This window comes from Ranitomeya variabilis, chromosome 1 (genome assembly GCF_051348905.1).
Source record: "Ranitomeya variabilis isolate aRanVar5 chromosome 1, aRanVar5.hap1, whole genome shotgun sequence".
NCBI lineage: Eukaryota > Metazoa > Chordata > Amphibia > Anura > Dendrobatidae > Ranitomeya > Ranitomeya variabilis.
The window spans coordinates 253,751,747-253,770,308 of NC_135232.1; the positions used below are offsets into that span (position 1 = coordinate 253,751,747).

Below are 18,562 nucleotides of genomic sequence, written 5' to 3' on the forward strand. Positions count from 1 at the left end.
TGGAGTTGGGCATATTTTTTTTTGCTCTCTTGAATTGAATTTCAGGAAGGAAGACTTGATGTTGATCTTCTGAGGATCGATCCCTAGCTATAACAGCAGATGCCTAGTTTGCATACAATTGCTATTTAAAGGAAGTAGAAAGACATGTTTCCAGTGGGCAAAAAAGAGCAAAAAATTGGATCACCGAGTAGTGGAAAAACATTGCCTGGTCAAAGTGATTCCAGTTTTTTTGTTGCATCATGCTGATGGAAGGAGCAGAATTTGACATAAACTGCACAAATCAAAATTGTGGGGTGTCAACAGTTCAGGCTGGTGGGGGAAAGGAATTAATGCTGTTGGGATAATTTTCTTGGTTCTTCCTATATCTTATGATACTTGTGGATAGGCATTTGGACAGTAGGGCATAGACCAAATAAACCAAAAGTAAAGCATAGTGCAATATGACTATATATAAATATAAGAAGAGAGAGATAGCAGAAAGGTGGGAAGTTGAAAATTTACTTTTAATAATATTATTAAAAATACCATTGCTTTTTTATTTAAAAAAACAACTACAGTTATGTCTCATGATTCAAGGTGTACAATACAGAGGTATGAATCTCATTTAACATAAATAGTGTAACGGACACTGTGACAGACTTACCCCCTGAGACTGTACAAGTGTCCTGAACGTGCTGGGAAAGCCGAGAACTTCTGCTGTAACGTGGGAAGCTGCTGTGAGCACACCTGCAGGTGTACAGGACCTGCAGCACGTGACCATCATGGGAGTGGTTTGGAGATGGGGCTGGGCCCTGAACTCCCAGGTATGATGACAGGAGCCAGGGAAACCCAGAGAAGTGTCAGGCGAGCCGAGGTCAGACTAGAGAACAGCGCGGTAGCCAAGGGGACAGACAAATAGTGTGGTAAGAGGGTAAGAGACAAGCCGGGGTCAGAAGCCAGAAAAAGATACAAGGTACCATAGGGACTAATGAGCAGACAGCCAGGGGACAAAGCAGAGATCAAAACCAGGAGTATAATGAATCAGGAGATAAATGCAAAACGGGGAACAGACCAGGTCATTCACAAGCACGCAACAGATACAAGCAATACACACAGGTATTCATAGGGTCAGCTGCTCAGCCAAGGTTTGATGTATAACTGACAACGGGCACAGCACAGGGGCGGGTAAATATAGCCCTCCTCAACCAAAGAGAGGCCACATGGTTTTAACCCTAGAAGCACTGCCAAAGAATTTCTGAGCAAACCATGACAGTACCCCCTATCAACAGGGGGGCCACTGGACCCCTAGGCTTCTCAGGATGCCTGGCATGAAACGCCCAGACCAGGCAATTGGCATGCACCGACTGGGCTGAGACCCATGACCAATCCTCTGGACCATACCCCTTCCAGTGTACCAAATACTGCAGTGTACGGCGCACCCACTGGGAATGTATAATGCGTCCCACCTCTATTCTATGTGACCCTCCACCAATACCAAAGGAACGGTGGACAAGGAACTCTTCTCAACGGCTCCCAAGGGCTTCAACAGGGACTTGTGGAACACGTTGGAAATTTTCAATAAAGCCAGGAGACGTAATAATTTACAAGCCACTGGATTAATAATCTCCACGATCTCATATGGGCCAATGAACTTCGGGCCCAACTTGGCTGATGGGACCTTGAGTTTTATATCATGAGTGGACCCAAAACCTTCTCACATACCTGGAATGTAGGACCTGAGACCCTTTTCTTGTCTGCAAAAAACTTGTGTCACCCCTGAGCTTTGGAGATGTTACGACGAACCTCAGCCCACAGCACCTTTAGATGCTGTATGGTACTCTCAGCCCCAGGACAACCCGAGTCCAGATGAGAAAACTCCCCAAAATGCAGACAGAACCCATAGTTGACAAGAAAGGAAGACATACTAGTGGACTGACTCACACGACTATTGAAAGCAAACTCAGCCAAAGGTAATATGCAAAAAAAGGTTGCACTCTATCGTGCCAAAACACGTCAAATATGAAATACATGAAATATGAATAGCAAAATGGCATTTTGAACATTAGGAAAACATTTTTGAGATGCTTAGCACAGAATTTGGCCAAATAGTTTGAGCCCATCAACCATTGTCAAGGTTGATGGGTGTAATAATTATAGGGGATAACTCAGGAGACTCTTTGCGTGGAACAAGACAACTACAGGACACAGTTTTATAAGTGGTAAAGTCTATATTATCACACGGTGATTCAAAGAGGTGCAGAGAGAAACTCAAGTCCACAACACTTGGTGTAAATATTAAATGCAGCTTAGCAGTCTACAGGAAGCTTCAGAGGAAAATGCAATCATGCAGAAAGTCTATGAAGCACAATTATTCTTGAGGATACTTGACACGAATAAGTCCTTGTTTTAGTCCAAACACAGATAGATATGCTTATAAGGCAGTTCAAATAATATCTTAGCTCAACCAGGGAGGCCTAGGTAATAGTCTCAGGTTTTTGCAGAGCAGCAGCAGCTTACATGTCCAGCAAATGCAGATGGAAGTAAACACGAGCAGCAGATGAAGGAGGATTACTGGAAACTGGTATATGCAGCAGGAACTCAGAGCAGAGTAGCAAGATCACCACACAGGTTCACAGGAGCAGGTATATAGCCAGGGAGTCATCAGGGTCAGGAGCTGTATGCAAGGCAGAATACTCTAGCATAGACTGAAGGCTGGGGTGGAGTTTTATAGCAGGAAGACACAGTACACATGAGACCAAAGACGCCATCTTGGAAAAGGGCATTAATGCACAAAAGGTAATAAAAAATGTTCAGAGTCCTGACAATGGGCTCACACTATTTGGCCAAATATGTATTTCATATTTTACTTGTTTTGGCACGATAGAGTGCAACCTTTTTTTGTATATTATATATGGAGGTTGCTGCTCCTGGTATGCACCTATTCACACTAGTTTGGATGTACCAGTCATTTTTCTGTCATTTCAGCCAAAGGTAAGGCATCACACCACTCATCCTGCCTAGTAGAGGCCAAGCACCTGCAGAATTTGCTCCAGAGAAGGATTAGTACATTCGGTTTGCCCATTAGACTCAGGGCGATAGGCAGAAGAAAACAACAAAGTAATCCCCAATTTCTTACAAAACGCCCTCCAGAATTTAGCGACGAACTGCACACCTCTGTCAGACACCACATTCGTCGGCACACCATGCAAGCTCACAACATGTTGCACAAACAGTCTGGACAAGGTCTCCGCAGAGGGCAACATGGACAAGGGTGCAAAATGGGCCTGTTTAGAGAATCTATCCACCACCACCCACACAATGGTATTACCTCTGTAAAAAGGGAGGTTGGTGATAAAATCCATGGACAGATGAGTCCATGGTCTATCAGGAACTGGTAGAGGTACCAATTCCCTGGCCGGCTGGGAATGAGAGCTTTTAGAACAGGCACAGACCTCACATGCAGACACAAATTTTATGATATCAACAACCATTAAGCGCCACCAAAAAACCCTAGTCATGGCCTCGCGAAAGGCTGAAATCCATGGACATGAGCACTCAACACGGACTCATGAAACTCTCGAAGGAGTCTAAGATGAAATTGTTCAGGGACAAAACACTTCCCAACTGGCTTAGGACTAGGAGCAAGAGACTGGGCCTCAAAAATCTCTGTCTCCAACTCCGACGAGATGTTGGCCACCACCTCCCCAGGTTGAAGAATGGAAAACGGAGGTTTGGGAGGAGATACTGGATCAAAGCTGTGGGATAAGGCATCAGCTTTAATACTTTTAGATCCCAGGTGAACATTAATGAAAAATTGAAACCGAGAAAAAAAAAGCGACCACCGGGCTTGCCTGGGGGTCTGTCTTTTGGCAGACTTGATGTAAGCCACATTTTTATGATTGGGAATTACCATAATGGGATGAGCCGCCCCCTCCAAAAAATGCCTCCACTCTTCAAAAGCCAACTTAATCGCAAGGAATTCTCTATTGCCCACATCATAGTTTCTCTCAGCAGAAGAGAACTTTTTGGAAAAGAAGGCACATGGTTTAGGGTTGGTCAAAGTGGCGGGTCCCTCAGAAAGCACTGCCCCACCCCCACCTCAAATGCGTCAACCTTCACAATAAAAGGTTTTGATGGGTTAGGTTGAATAAGTACCGGGGCAGTCATAAAACACTTTTTCAATGCTAGGAATGATTCAATGGAGACCAATTCTTAACATCTGCACCCTTTAACATGAGATCAGTAAGGCGTTTAACAATCTGTGAAAATCCTTTGATGAACTTTCGATAGTAGTTTGCGAACCCCAAGAAGCACTGCAGACCCTTCAAATCTCTGGGTTGGACAAAATCACTAATAGCCTGCACCTTCTTGGGATCCATGTGAAAGCCCTCATTGGAAACAATCAATCCCAAAAAGGGTAACTCTTGTACAAAAAATGAACATTTTTCCAATTTAGCAAATAATCAGATTTCCGAGTCTCTGAAGGACAGTATGCAAATGTTGCAAATGGGTTTGACTATCAGAGGAGTTCACCAAAATGTCATCAAGGTAAATGACTACAAAATGACCTATAAGATCCGCAAACACAACACTAATAAAATTTTGAAAAATGGCCAGGGCGTTTGTCAGGCCAAAAGACATCACCAAATTCTCAAAAAGACCTTCTGTCGTGAGAAACACCGTCTTCCATTCGTCCCCCTCTTTAACCCTAATCAAGTTATAGGCTCCCCGCTGATCCAGTTTAGAAAAAAACTTAGTCCCAGACAATTGGTTACACAAATCGGAAATAAGAGGGAGTGCGTACGTATTTCTCACAGTGATTTTATTGAGTTCCTGAAAGTCGAGGCACGGCCGCAACCCACCGTCTTTTTTTCAACAAAGAAAAAAACAGCTGCCACAGGAGAAACAGAAGGGCGGATATGCCCCTTACGGAGACTCTCAGCAGTATACTACTTCATGACCAACCACTCAGGACCAGACAGATTAAACTAATGGGCCTTGGGTAATTTAGCCCCAGTAACTAAATTGATGGCACAATCAAAAGACCGATGTGGTGGGAGGGAAAACAAGTCTTCAAAGTCCTTCAGGTACTCCGGAATACTCACCAGACTGACAGATGACACAGATACAGGTTTCAAAGATTTTGCAAAGGACACAGATTTACCACACAGATTGACACAGGTAGACCCCCATTGGATAATTTCCCCAGTAACCCAGTTGATAATGGGGTTATGCTGTAACCAAGGCACACCCAATACCAACCACGTAGGCAAATTGTCCAACACAAAACAACTTATGCTTTCCACATGAGCAGAGCCAACCTTGAGCAGAAAGACCTCCGAGACATAGAGGATCCTTTTTTTAGTAAGGGGAGAGGAGTCAATGGCCACAATTTTAACTGGAATCTCCAGCCTAACTGTCCCTAACTTACATTGAGTCGCCAGGCGATAGTCAATCAAGTTGATGGTAGAGCCACAATTGACAAAAGCCGTGGTAAGTGACCAAACACAGTATACCTCCAGCTCCACCTGGAGTAGGATTTTAGAAAACGAGGAACATTGTAACTGAGAGTCTGGGTAACTTCCTCAACCGTTACCAATACCTAGACGTTTCCTGACGGCTTGGCGGATGAAAGACAAGAAGGTCAGTTGGTTTTCCAGTGTCATGGAACTCGACAGTAAAAACACAACTGATTGTCCTGGTGGCGCCGCCTCTCCTTCTCCTTAAACAATATAGCTCCTACCTCCATGGGTTCAGAAGCCATTAGTGTATCACCTTTGCTAGGATATAGAGGGGTGTCCAGCTGCATCACCCACCTAGCATGAAGCCTTCAGTCCAAGCAGACAGCCTGAGTCATGGTGTCTTCAAGGGAGTCTGGAGGATGATGTAATGCCAATGTGTCCTTCAGGTGTTCAGCCAGGCCCCGGTGGAATAAACCCCTGAGGGGCCACATCATTTCATCAAACCTCTGAACCCCAACCCCTGAACTGTGAGCAAAACCACTCAGCAGAGTGCTTCCTCTGTGTCACACTCATCACCATGTCCTCAGCCAGACGCACATGATCAGGCTCATCATATATATGCCAGAGGGCCTCAAAAAAGCAATCCACTGACATTCTTTCAGGGGCAGTGGGAGAGAGAGAGAAAGGCCAGACCTGCGGAGCCTCCCTTAACAAAGAAATTATGACTCTCACCCTCTGACTCTCATTTCTCGAAGCATGGGGATGCAGGGAAAAAAACAATTTACACCCCTCCCTGAAAGCCAAAACTTCTTCTTGTCCCCAGAGAAAGTGTCAGGTAATTTTACAGGTGGTTCAGGAGTGAAAAGGGACACATCATTGGTGTTGTCACCCTGAGCCCCAGAGAAAAACGCACCCTGCACAGCCTCCACAACCTCCCTCTGAACTTCTTGCTGAGACTGAGCCAGGGTTTTGTGCTCCACAGACAATTTTTGCATAATCTGGGTGAGACTGCTAACCTGGTCAGAGAGAGCATGCAGAGGATCCATAATGTCACAGAAAAGCCCCACACCAAAAAGAGGGAAAACTTTAGTGATCAGTTATAGGGTTGAGCGAAACGGATCGGTCATTTTCATAAGTCGCCGACTTTTGGCAAAGTCGGGTTTCATGAAACCCGGCCCGATCCCAGCGTGGGATCGGCCATGCGGTACACGATCTTCGCGCCAAAGTCGCGTTTCCTATGACGCTTAAAGCGCCATTTCTCAGCCAATGAAGGTGCACGCACAGTGTGGGCAGCGTGATGACATAGATCCTGGTCCCCACCATCTTAGAGAAGGGCATGGCAGTGATTGGCTTGCTTTCTGCGGCATCACAGGGGCTATAAAGGGGCATTCCCGCCGACCGCCATGTTACCGGATGCTGATCTGAGCATAGGGAGAGGTTGCTGCCGCTTCATCAGAAGCAGGGATAGCGTTAGGCAGGGTAAATTAAGCCCCAAACCGCTTGTGCTGTAGCGATTTCCACTGTCCAACACCACCTTTTCTTTTTGGGACAGTGGAGGCTCGATTTCTGTGCAACAGCTCTGGAGGTTATAAGGCTCCCTGATAGCTGCATTGCTGTGTTCAAAGCACAAATCCTGTTGCTCCTTCCTTTCTGCACAGCTATCTTGTTTGTTTGTCCACACTTTTGACTTTTGTGTGCAGCAGTCCTTTTTATTACTGCCTGACATACTTTTCTGATATAACTGTAGGGAGATAGTAATTGTAGTACAGTCCCTTTTTTTTTTTTTTTTTTTTTATATCTCTTCAAGCCACTTTTTGCCACAGAAAATATACTCTAATACAGTGGCCCAGATTTATTCACAATTCTCCCAGAAAAAAAAAATAAAAGTGGGAGATTAAGATTGGCAAATCTGCATTAGTGCCAGTCCTGTGTGTGGCATCTGTCTTTGTTTTTCTGCCACAGAAAACCTACTTTTTTAACAGTGGGCCTGATTTCTTCACAATTCTCCCAGAAAAAAAATAAAAGTGGGAGATTAAGATTGGCAAATCTGCATTAGTGCCAGTCCTGTGTGTGGCATCTTTTTTTTTTTTCTGCCACAGAAAACCTACTGTGTAGCAGTGGGCCTGATTTCTTCACAATTCTCCCAGAAAAAAAAATAAAAGTGGGAGATTAAGATTGGCAAATCTGCATTAGTGCCAGTCCTGTGTGTGGCATCTTTTTTTTTTTTCTACCACAGAAAACCTACTGTGTAGCAGTGGGCCTGATTTCTTCACAATTCTCCCAGAAAAAAAAATAAAAGTGGGAGATTAAGATTGGCAAATCTGCATTAGTGCCAGTCCTGTGTGTGGCATTTTTTTTTTCTGCCACAGAAAACCTACTGTGTAACAGTGGGCCTGATTTCTTCACAATTCTCCCAGAAAAAAAAATAAAAGTGGGAGATTAAGATTGGCAAATCTGCATTAGTGCCAGTCCTGTGTGTGTCATTTTTTTTTTTCTGCCACAGAAAACCTACTGTATAACAGTGGGCCAGATTAAATCACTTGTCTCACATATCCCCCCAAAAAATTAAAATAAAGGGAGAATAATCTTGCCAAACCTGTGCATCTGTGCGAGTGCTGTCTGTGGTATCTGTTAGTCATTTTGTGCCACAGGAACTATACCGTGATATAGTGGGCCTGATTCAATCCCTTGTCTCCCATATCAAAAAAAAGAGGGAGATTTCTATTGCCAGTGTGTGCATCTGCGTCAGTCCGGCTAGTGCCATATCTGCCAGCCTCTTTCTGCTAATCAAACTGTGTTGTTGTGTAATACAGTGGGCCTGATTTTTCACTGCATTCTCCCACACATAAAGAGGGACATTTCTATTGCCAGTGTGTGCATCTACGTCACTCCTGTTAGTGCCATATCTGCCAGCCTCTTTCTGCTAATCAAACTGTGTTGTTGTGTAATACAGTGGGCCTGATTTTTCACTGCATTCTCCCACACATAAAGAGGGACATTTCAACTGCTAGTGTGTGCATCTGCGTCACTCCTGTTAGTGCCATATCTGCCAGCCTCTTTCTGCTAATCAAACTGTGTTGTTGTGTAATACAGTGGGCCTGATTTTTCACTGCATTCTCCCACACACAAAGAGGGACATTTCTATTGCCAGTGTTTTTATCTGCGTCACTCCTGTTAGTGCCATATCTGCCAGCCTCTTTCTGCTAATCAAACTGTGTTGTTGTGTAATACAGTGGGCCTGATTTTTCCCTGGATTCTCCCACACATAAAGAGGGACATTTCTATTGCCAGTGTGTGCATCTGCGTCACTCCTGTTAGTGCCATATCTGCCAGCCTCTTTCTGCCAATCAAACTGTGTTGTTGTGTATTACAGTGGGCCTGATTTTTCACTGCATTCTTCCACACATAAAGAGGGACATTTCTATTGCCAGTGTTTTTATCTGCGTCACTCCTGTTAGTGACATATCTGCCAGCCTCTTTCTGCTAATCAAACTGTGTTGTTGTGTAATACAGTGGCCCTGATTTTTCCCTGGATTCTTCCACACATAAAGAGGGACATTTCTACTGCCAGTGTGTGCATCTGTGTCACTCCTGTTAGTGCCATATCTGCCAGCCTCTTTCTGCCAATCAAACTGTGTTGTTGTGTAATACAGTGGCCCTAATTTTTCACTGCATTCTCCCACACATAAAGAGGGACATTTCAACTGCTAGTGTGTGCATCTGCATCACTCCTGTTAGTGCCATATCTGCCAGCCTCTTTCTGCTAATCAAACTGTCTACTGTAATATAGTGGGCCTGATTTTTCACTGCATTCTCCCACACACAAAGAGGGACATTTCTATTGCCAGTGTTTTTATCTGCGTCACTCCTGTTAGTGCCATATCTGCCAGCCTCTTTCTGCCAATCAAACTGTCCAGTGTAATACAGTGGGCCTCATTTTTCACTGCATTCTCCCACATATAAAAAAGGGAGATTTACATTCCCAACAAGTTCACGCACACCTTGTACCTGGTTTTACAGGACCACATAACGGTTGTTAGTTTGGTAACATTTTTCCAAGAATGAAGAAGTCTGGTGGAAGAGGTCGTGGCCGTGGGTGGTCATTGGCAGCTGGTAATGATGGCAGTGGTGGTGGTTGTGGAGCATCAGGTGGTCGTGGGAAAAGCAGTATAGCCCCTAAGTCTCGAGTTGTTGAGCCAGCGTCCTCATCTGGCTACACAAGGCTTTGAAGGCTCCCTTTTCTGGGAGTAGGAAAACTGCTTTTGAAGCCGGAGCAGCAGGAACAAGTATTGGCTTTCATTGCTGACTCTGCCTCTAGCTCTTTCGCCTCCTCCTCGGAAAGTGCCAAATGTCAGAGCAGTGCGTCGTCAGTGGATGCTCCCGGTCAGGAACAAGTCGCTTCCTTGTGTCTTTCACCCAGAACAACAGTGAAGGATGCGTCAGGCGACACAACTGGTTACTCCATGGAGCTCTTTACACATACCGTGCCTGGGTTAGAAAGGGAAATTGTTAACAGGACATGTCCATTGCAAGATGAATCGGACATGGAGTGCACAGATGCACAGCCACAGCCAGATTATTATGCTGTTCCTTTGACTCAGATCAGAACATTGCCCTCGCAGTGTACTGATCCAGAATCTGACCCCGATGAGACTATGGAGCCCCGTCACGAACGCTATAGCACCGGCTTACATGGTGACCCAAAGGAAGGTGCACAGAACATAGAAGAGGAGGTCATAGATGACCCAGTTGTTGAACCCGATTGGCAGCCATTGGGGGAACAGGGTGCAGGCGGCAGTAGCTCTGAAGCTGAGGAGGAGGAGCTGCAGCAGGCATCAACATCGCAACAGGTTCCATCTGGCAGTCCCGTATCTGGCCAAAAACGTCTGGCAAAACCAAAACCAGTTGTAGGATAGCGTGGCCATCAGGTTAAAGTAGCTCAGTGTGCAATGCCTGAAAAGGTATCCGATAGGAAGAGTGAAGTCTGGAATTTATTTAACCAAGATCCCAATGATCAGCACAAAGTCATCTGTAAAAAATGCTCAAGGACCTTCAGCAGAGGTCAGAATGTTAAAAATTTAAATACAAGTTGCATGCATAGACATTTAACCACCATGCACTTGCAAGCCTGGACAAACTACCAAACGTCCCTTAACGTTGTAGCACCCTCTCACAATGAAGCTAGTCAGCAACGCGACATCCCTTCCCTCACTGTAAGCCCACCGTTTACCACACCACCTGCAGGTAATGTTGCGGTTTCGTCGCAAGGCCAAAGCAGTCAGCGAATCACCAGGTTCGTGGTCGGAAAAACTGTATGTAGGGCACCATCAAGAATACCATCACCAACCCTCTCTCAGTCACCCATGTCCACCGGTACCCCCACTAGTTCCACTGTATGCAGCTCTCCAGTCCAGCTCACCCTACATGAGAGTCTCATTAGGAAAAGGAAGTACTCATCCTCGCATCCGCGTACACAGGGTTTGAACGCCCACATTGCTAGACTAATCTCGTTAGAGATGATGCCCTACCGGTTAGTTGAAACCGAAGCTTTCAAAGCCCTGATAGACTACGCTGTACCACGCTACGAGCTACTCAGTCGACACTTCTTTTCGAGAAAAGCCATCCCAGCCCTCCACCAGCATGTAAAAGACCGCATTGTCCATGCGCTCAGGCAATCTGTGAGTAGAAAGGTGCACCTGAAAACAGATGCATGGACCAGTAGGCATGGCCAGGGGCATTACGTCTCCATCACGGCACACTGGGTTAATGTAGTGGATGCAGGGTCCACAGGGGACAGTAATATTGGGACAGTTCTGCCTAGCCCACGGTCTAGGAAACAGTTGGCTGTAGGCGTTCGTCCCCCCTCCTCCTCCTCGTCCTCCAGCAGAAGCGAGAGCTCGTCCACAGACCGCAATCGCACGACCACTCCATCCGCAGCTGCCACTGTTGCACACGAGGTGTCCAATTATGGAACAGCTAGTGGCAAGCGTCAGCAGGCTGTATTGGCAATGAAGTGTTTGGGCGACAACAGACACACCGCAGAGGTTCTGTCCGAGTTCTTGCAGCAAGAAACTCGGTCATGGCTGGGCACTGTACATCTTGAGTGAGTGATAACGGAAGGAATTTTATGGCTGCCATAGCCCTTTCACAACTGAAACACATTCCTTGCCTGGCTCACACCTTAAACCTGGTGGTGCAGTGCTTCCTGAAAAGTTATCCGGGGTTACTCGACCTGCTCCTCAAAGTGTGCAGACTTTGCTCTCACATCCGCCGTTCGCCCGTACACTCCAGCCGTATGCAGAACCATCAGCGGTCTTTGAACCTTCCCCAGCATCGCCTAATCATCGACGTTGCAACAAGGTGGAACTCCACACTGCACATGCTTCATAGACTGTGCGAACAGAGGCGTGCTGTTATGTATTTGTGGGATGATACACATACACGGGCAGGCAGTTGGATGGCAGACATGGAGTTGTCAGCTGTGCAGTGGTCGAAGCTCCAAGACCTGTGTCAAATCCTTCAGTGTTTTGAGGAATGCACACAGCTGGTTAGTGCAAGCATGAGCATCCCCCTAATGCATCTGCTGATGCAAAGTTTGACGCACATAAAGGAACAGGCGTCTGCAGCCATTTACGAGGGAAGCCTTGATGACAGTCAGCCATTGTCTGCTCAGGGAAGTCTACAGGACGAGGTGGTGGGCGAAGAGGAGGAGGAACGAGGAGGATGATGGGGATGACTATTTTTTGGATGAGGAAGCGTCTCAGGGGGCAATAGAAACTGCTGGCGGTGCAAGGCCGGGTTCAGGGTTTTTGAGGGAGACAAGTGACGTTGATTTGCCAGAAAGTGCTTCTCAACCCAGCATATGCACTGCCTTGACAACTGGAACATTGGCCCACATGGCGGATTATGCCTTGCGTATCCTCAAAAGGGACCCACGCATTATAAAATTGATGACAGATGACGATTACTGGTTGGCCTGCCTCCTTGATCCTCGCTATAAAGGCAAATTGCAAAATATCATGCCACATGAGAACCTCGAACAGATATTGGCAACCAAACAAGCTACTCTTGTAGACCGTTTGATTCAGGCATTCTCAGCACACAGCACCGGTGATGGTTCTCACACGAGCTCTAGGGGGCAACAGGGCAGAAGTGTTAGAGGTGCACAGATCAGAAGTGGCAAAGGACAGAGGGGTTTTCTGACCAGGTTGTGGAGTGATTTCGCAAGGACCGCAGACACGACAGGTACAGCAGCATCCATTCAAAGTGACAGGAGACAACATTTGTCCAGTATGGTTACTAACTATTTTTCCTCCATTACCGATGTTCTCCCTCAACCGTCATTCCCCTTTGATTACTGGGCATCCAAAATAGACACCTGGCCTGAATTGGCTGAATATGCATTGCAAGAGCTTGCTTGCCCAGCAGCTAGTGTGCTATCAGAAAGAGTATTCAGTGCTGCTGGTTCAATACTGACCGAAAAAAGGACTCGTCTGGCTACCCAAAATGTTGATGATCTAACCTTCATTAAAATGAACCACTCATGGATTTCAAATTATTTTGCCCCACCTTTCCCGGCTGACACCTAGCTTTCCTGTAAAAACGTCTTGCTTTGGGACTGGTGTTACTGACTGTTCCAATCTCTTAATTTGCAGCTGCTGTTTGTCCAGCATACGACATGTTTACACCTCCCTAAATTGCCTAACTCCCCCCACGGGGCTGTGGTCTCGCAACTTGTCACAAGCACCCGTCAGAGTGCCATTTGTCTGAAGAGGTGGGTGTGCCCACTTTTGGTCGACGGCACTGGCATAGTGCATAGTACAATGAAGTGTCTCTGGCGGTGGTGGTGCGCACCCAACGTCAGACACACCATTGTAACATGAGAAGCCCTGGGCTTGTACCGCCGGCCAGGAGAGAGTGTCCCCCCCCAAAGGTCAAACAGTGCTCTACCACTTGCAAAATTATCTGTCGCTGCTCCACCACTGTTTAGTCTATGCGCTGAAATCCTTCCATGCCTGGCACAGACAATAACAATTTGTTGACATGTATGATGCTGGTTAAAATAGTCAGGGGCCCTGTCCTACATTTACTCCAGTAAATACTTTGCGCCAAATTACAATGTCTGAAAGTTAGCATAGGAGCACACCCCTGTACCTAAGTATGCCACCCTTTATTTTTTTTTTGGTTTTGTTTTTGTTTGGGATACATTAACATCAATTTAGGTTTTGGGACTCGGAGTACTTACTGTGTCAGACACTCCTTCCAATTGTCCTACGTTGACCACACCAATGCTGCCTGTGTACCCCTGCCACCTAATGGAAGCTGCACAGAGCCTATTTTATTATTTTAGGCCTAGGAAGTCTGTGTGCGGTCCCTCCTTCCAATTGTCCTCCACTGACACACCAATGCTGCCTGTGTACCCCTGCCACCTAACGGAAGCTGCATAGAGCCTATTTTACTATTTTGGGCCTAGGAATTCTGTCTACGGTCCCTCCTTCCAATTGTCCTCCACTGACCACACCAATGCTGCCTGTGTACCCCTGCCACCTAATGGAAGCTGCATAGAGCCTATGTTATTATTTTAGGCCTAGGAATTCTGTCTGCAGTCCCTCCTTCTAATTGCCCTACGTTGACCACACCAATGCTGCCTGTGTACCCCTGCCACCTAATGGAAGCTGCATAGAGCCAATTTTATTATTTTAGGCCTAGGAAGTCTGTCTGCGGTCCCTTGTTCCAATTGTCCTCCACTGACCACACCATTGCTGCCTGTGTACCCCTGCCACCTAATGGAAGCTGCATAGAGCCTATGTTATTATTTTAGGCCTAGGAATTCTGTCTGCGGTCCCTCCTTCCAATTGTCCTACGTTGACCACACCAATGCTGCCTGTTTACCCCTGCCACCTAATGGAAGCTGCACAGAGAATATTTTATTATTTTAGGCCTAGGAAGTCTGCGTGCGGTCCCTCCTTCCAATTGTCCTACGTTGACCACACCAATGCTGCCTGTGTACCCCTGCCACCTAATGGAAGCTGCATAGAGCCTATTTTATTATTTTAGGCCTAGGAAGTCTGTGTGCGGTCCCTCCTTCCAATTGTCCTCCACTGACCACACCAATGCTGCCTGTGTACCCCTGCCACCTAATGGAAGCTGCATAGAGCCTATTTTACTATTTTGGGCCTAGGAATTCTGTCTGCGGTCCCTCCTTCCAATTGTCCTCCACTGACCACACCAATGCTGCCTGTGTACCCCTGCCACCTAATGGAAGCAAGATAGAGCCTATGTTATTATTTTAGGCCTAGGAATTCTGTCTGCGGTCCCTCCTTCCAATTGTCCTTCGTTGACCACACCAATGCTGCCTGTGTACCCCTGCCACCTAATGGAAGCTGCATAGAGCCTATTTTATAATTTTAGGCCTAGGAAGTCTGTGTGCGGTCCCTCCTTCCAATTGTCCTCCACTGACCACACCAATGCTGCCTGTGTACCCCTGCCACCTAATGGAAGCTGCAGAGCCTATGTTATTATTTTAGGCCTAGGAAGTCTGTCTGCAGTCCCTCCTTCCAATTGTCCTCCACTGACCACACCAATGCTGCCTGTGTACCCCTGCCACCTAATGGAAGCTGCATAGAGCCTATTTTATTATTTTAGGCCTAGGAAGTCCGTCTGCGGTCCCTCCTTCCAATTCTCCTCCGCTGACCACACGAATGCTGCCTGTGTACCCCCGAAACTAATTTAAAAATGCATAGAGCCAACTTTTTAAGTTAACACATACTACCTTTGTCTGTCTGCGGCGCCAATCAATCACGCTGTCCTCCACTGAAAAAGCTGAACTTCAACCTTCAGGCTCTCATTAAGTAGTTGTTTATATAAGACAGCAGTTGGCCTACTACTTTGGTTGGGTCCTAGTAACGGTGTCTGCCGCTCCTTGGTGTTGTCCTCCACTGTATAAAGCTGAGCTTCAGTCTTTAGGCTTTCGGCCTATAGTATCAGATATTAAACTGCATTTGGCCTTCAACTTTGGTTGGGGCCTACTAACGGTGAGTGCCGCTCCCTGGTGTTGTCCTCCACTGTATAAAGCTGAGCTTCAGTCTTTAGGCTTTCAGCCTATAGTATCAGATATTAAACTGCATTTGGCCTTCAACTTTGGTTGGGCCCTACTATCGGTGTGTGCTGCTCCCTGGTGTTGTCCTCCACTGTATAAAGCTGAGCTTCAGTCTTTAGGCTTTCGGCCTATAGTATCAGATATTAAACTGCATTTGGCCATCAACTTTGGTTGGGCCCTACTATCGGTGTGTGCCACTCCCTGGTGTTGTCCTCCACTGTATAAAGCTGAGCTTCAGTCTTTAGGCTTTCGGCCTATAGTACCAGATATTAAACTGCATTTGGCCTTCAACTTTGGTTGGGCCCTACTAACGGTGTGTGCCGCTCCCTGGTGTTGTCCTCCACGGTATAAAGCTGAGCTTCAGTCTTTAGGCTTTTGGCTTATAGTACCAGATATTAAACTGCATTTGGCCTACTAGTATGGTTGGGCCCTTAAAACGGTGTCTGCTGCTCCTGGGTTTGCTCCTCCACTGAACAAAGCAATGCCGCCTGTTTTCTCCTGTTACCAATTTTGAACTGCATTTAGCCTACTTTATTCTTTGGCCCTATATCTGTGTTTCCTCCTCATCCTGCCCATTGCCCAGCCACTGCTAGATGAGTCTGCTGGTACATTGACCCAGACCACTACATTCCCCTTGCACTCTACACAGCCAGAATCTGACCCTGCTGAAAGTAAGGTTCCCCTTCCTGCATGCTATACCACCTTACACAGGGACAAAGAGGAAGAAAGTGCAGATGAAAGTGCAGGTTCCTTCATCAGGTGGGGGGGCATACTCGTTGGCGACGTCACTGGCACAGGGCCCCTCAGAGTATGCAAAAGTGTCACTGCCGGTGGGAGGCGCCCCCGCCGTGCAAACACACCGCTGTACTTTGAGGGGCCCTGTGCCAGTGCCAATGCCAACGAGTGGGCCCCCTCTGCTTTCTCAGGATCACAGCACTTGCAAACTTGACATACTTACCTCTCACTGCTCCACCGCCGTGACGTAGTCCACGTTTCCTGAGCCCACTAAAAACTTGAACCAGCCCTACCCCCCACAACTTTAGCCAAATGACCCCCAATTTCCAATGCCTATCTATTATTATAAAGTAAATTAACATTGACAAGCTTCAGTAACAAGAATGGATGTTTTTGCCATTAAAATGGGCACTGTAGGTGTTTTCCTGGCCTCCGCTCACTGCCGACTATGCTTCCCCATTGACTTGCATTAGGTTTCATGTTTCGGTCGATCCCCGACTTTTCGCGATAATCGGCCGACTTCACTCGACTCGACTTTTGACAAAGTCGGGTTTCGCGAAACCCGACTCGACCCCCAAAAAGTAAAAGTCGCTCAACCCTAATCAGTTATAATGTATCGGTCACCGTGACAGACTTACTCCCTGAGACTGTACGGATGTCCGTGGACGTGCTGGGAAAGCCAGGAACTTCTGCTGTAATGTGGGAAGCTGCCATGATCACGCCTGCAGGTGAACAGGACATGCAGCATGTGGCCACCGTGGGAGTGGTTTGGAGATGGGGCTAGGTCCTGAACTCCCAGGGATGATGACAGGAGCCGGGGAAGCCCAGAGAAGTGTCAGGCGAGCTGAGGTCAGACCAGAGAACAGTGCAGTAGCCAAGGGGACAGACAAATAGCATACTAAGAGACAAGCCGGGGTAAGAAGCCAGAGAGAGATACGAGAAACCAGGGGGACTAACAAGCAGACAGTCAGGGGACAAAGGGACAAAGCAGAGATCAAAGCAAGGAGTATCATGAGAAGTACCAAATCAGAAAACAAATGCAAAACGGGGAACAGACCAGGTAATACACAAGGACGCAAGCAGATACAAGCAATACACACAAGTATTCACAGGGTCAGCTGCTCAGCCAAGGTTTGATGTATAACTGACAACGGGTACAGCACAGAGGTGGGTAAATATATCCCTCCCCCAACCAAAGAGAGGCTACATGGTGTTAACCCTAGAAGCACTGCCAAAGAACTTCCGAGCAAACCATGACAAAAAATTCTGACCCCTGCTATGTTCCACCAAATCCAGAATGCAAAACAGCAACAATAATCCTATAAATTGGATATCGTTGTATATCCTAGATAATCAAACAGAAGGGAGGAGAAAAGAAGATATTCTCATGTATCGTCACCACAAATAATGAGTAATAAAGAAATACTGTCACACATCACATGAAGCGTGAAAGAACTTCATTAAAAAATTTCCCAATCAAACAATTCAGATCTCACTAATGTCAGGGGGACATCAGTCAGACACCCAGGTTCCACCCTGTAATGTTTCATTCATACAGAGGGCCCAGTTACTCTCTATTTATCTCCCTTAGGGATTACCTAAACATTATGGTTGACCAAATTCACTTTCAGCAGGACAATGCACTATGCCACAAAAGTCATATAGACATGCACTACATGCAGTGATTTTTTTCATTGCTCCCCTGCTCTTAACAATCCCCTGATTTCTGTCTTATAGAACATATCTGTGACAAGTGGCATTTCAGAGAATGTCAGTATAACGATATAATTTGAATCAATTTGAGAAGCTTTTCTGTTTGCACTGGCCAATACTTTTGTAGAATAATTTTCAGCACCTAGTGGAATCTGTTATGACCCCAATGGCAGAGGGTCTCAAAAATACATACCAAGTCTGCAAACACAAAAAACCAGCTCATAGGGCAGTGGTAACTGGGCTGACCATATATCTAATCCTAGCACCACAAATAGCAGCAGCCGGGGAATGTGCCTACGTTGGTTCTAGACGTCTCGCGCCAGCCGGAGAACTAACTAACCCTAGAAGGGAAAAGATAGACCTTTCTTGCCTCCAGAGAAAAGACCCCAAAAGTTGGATACAAGCCCCCAACAAATAATAACGGTGAGGTAAGGAGAAAAGACAAACGTAAGAATGAACTAGATATTTAGCAAAGAGAGGCCCACTGACTAATAGCAGAATATAGTAAGATGACTTATACGGTCAGCAAAAACCCTATCAAAATTTCCACGCTGGATATTCAAGAACCCCTGAA

General features: G+C 46.4%; 1 protein-coding gene across 1 annotated transcript in view; it reads right to left on the reverse strand.

The window, feature by feature from the left end:
* Positions 1 to 3,493: 3,493 nt before the first annotated feature.
* The window catches only part of LOC143794152 (uncharacterized), a 48,310-nt gene continuing 33,241 nt past the window's right edge, over positions 3,494 to 18,562 (reverse strand). Inside the window, exons 3-7 of the mRNA XM_077280946.1 lie at positions 6,287 to 6,457; positions 5,411 to 5,507; positions 4,078 to 4,163; positions 3,831 to 4,000; positions 3,494 to 3,734 (exon numbers count right to left, since the gene is read on the reverse strand). Of these exons, the coding sequence (XP_077137061.1) occupies positions 3,494 to 3,734; positions 3,831 to 4,000; positions 4,078 to 4,163; positions 5,411 to 5,507; positions 6,287 to 6,457 (765 nt within the window). The remainder of the gene's footprint in view (positions 3,735 to 3,830; positions 4,001 to 4,077; positions 4,164 to 5,410; positions 5,508 to 6,286; positions 6,458 to 18,562) is intronic.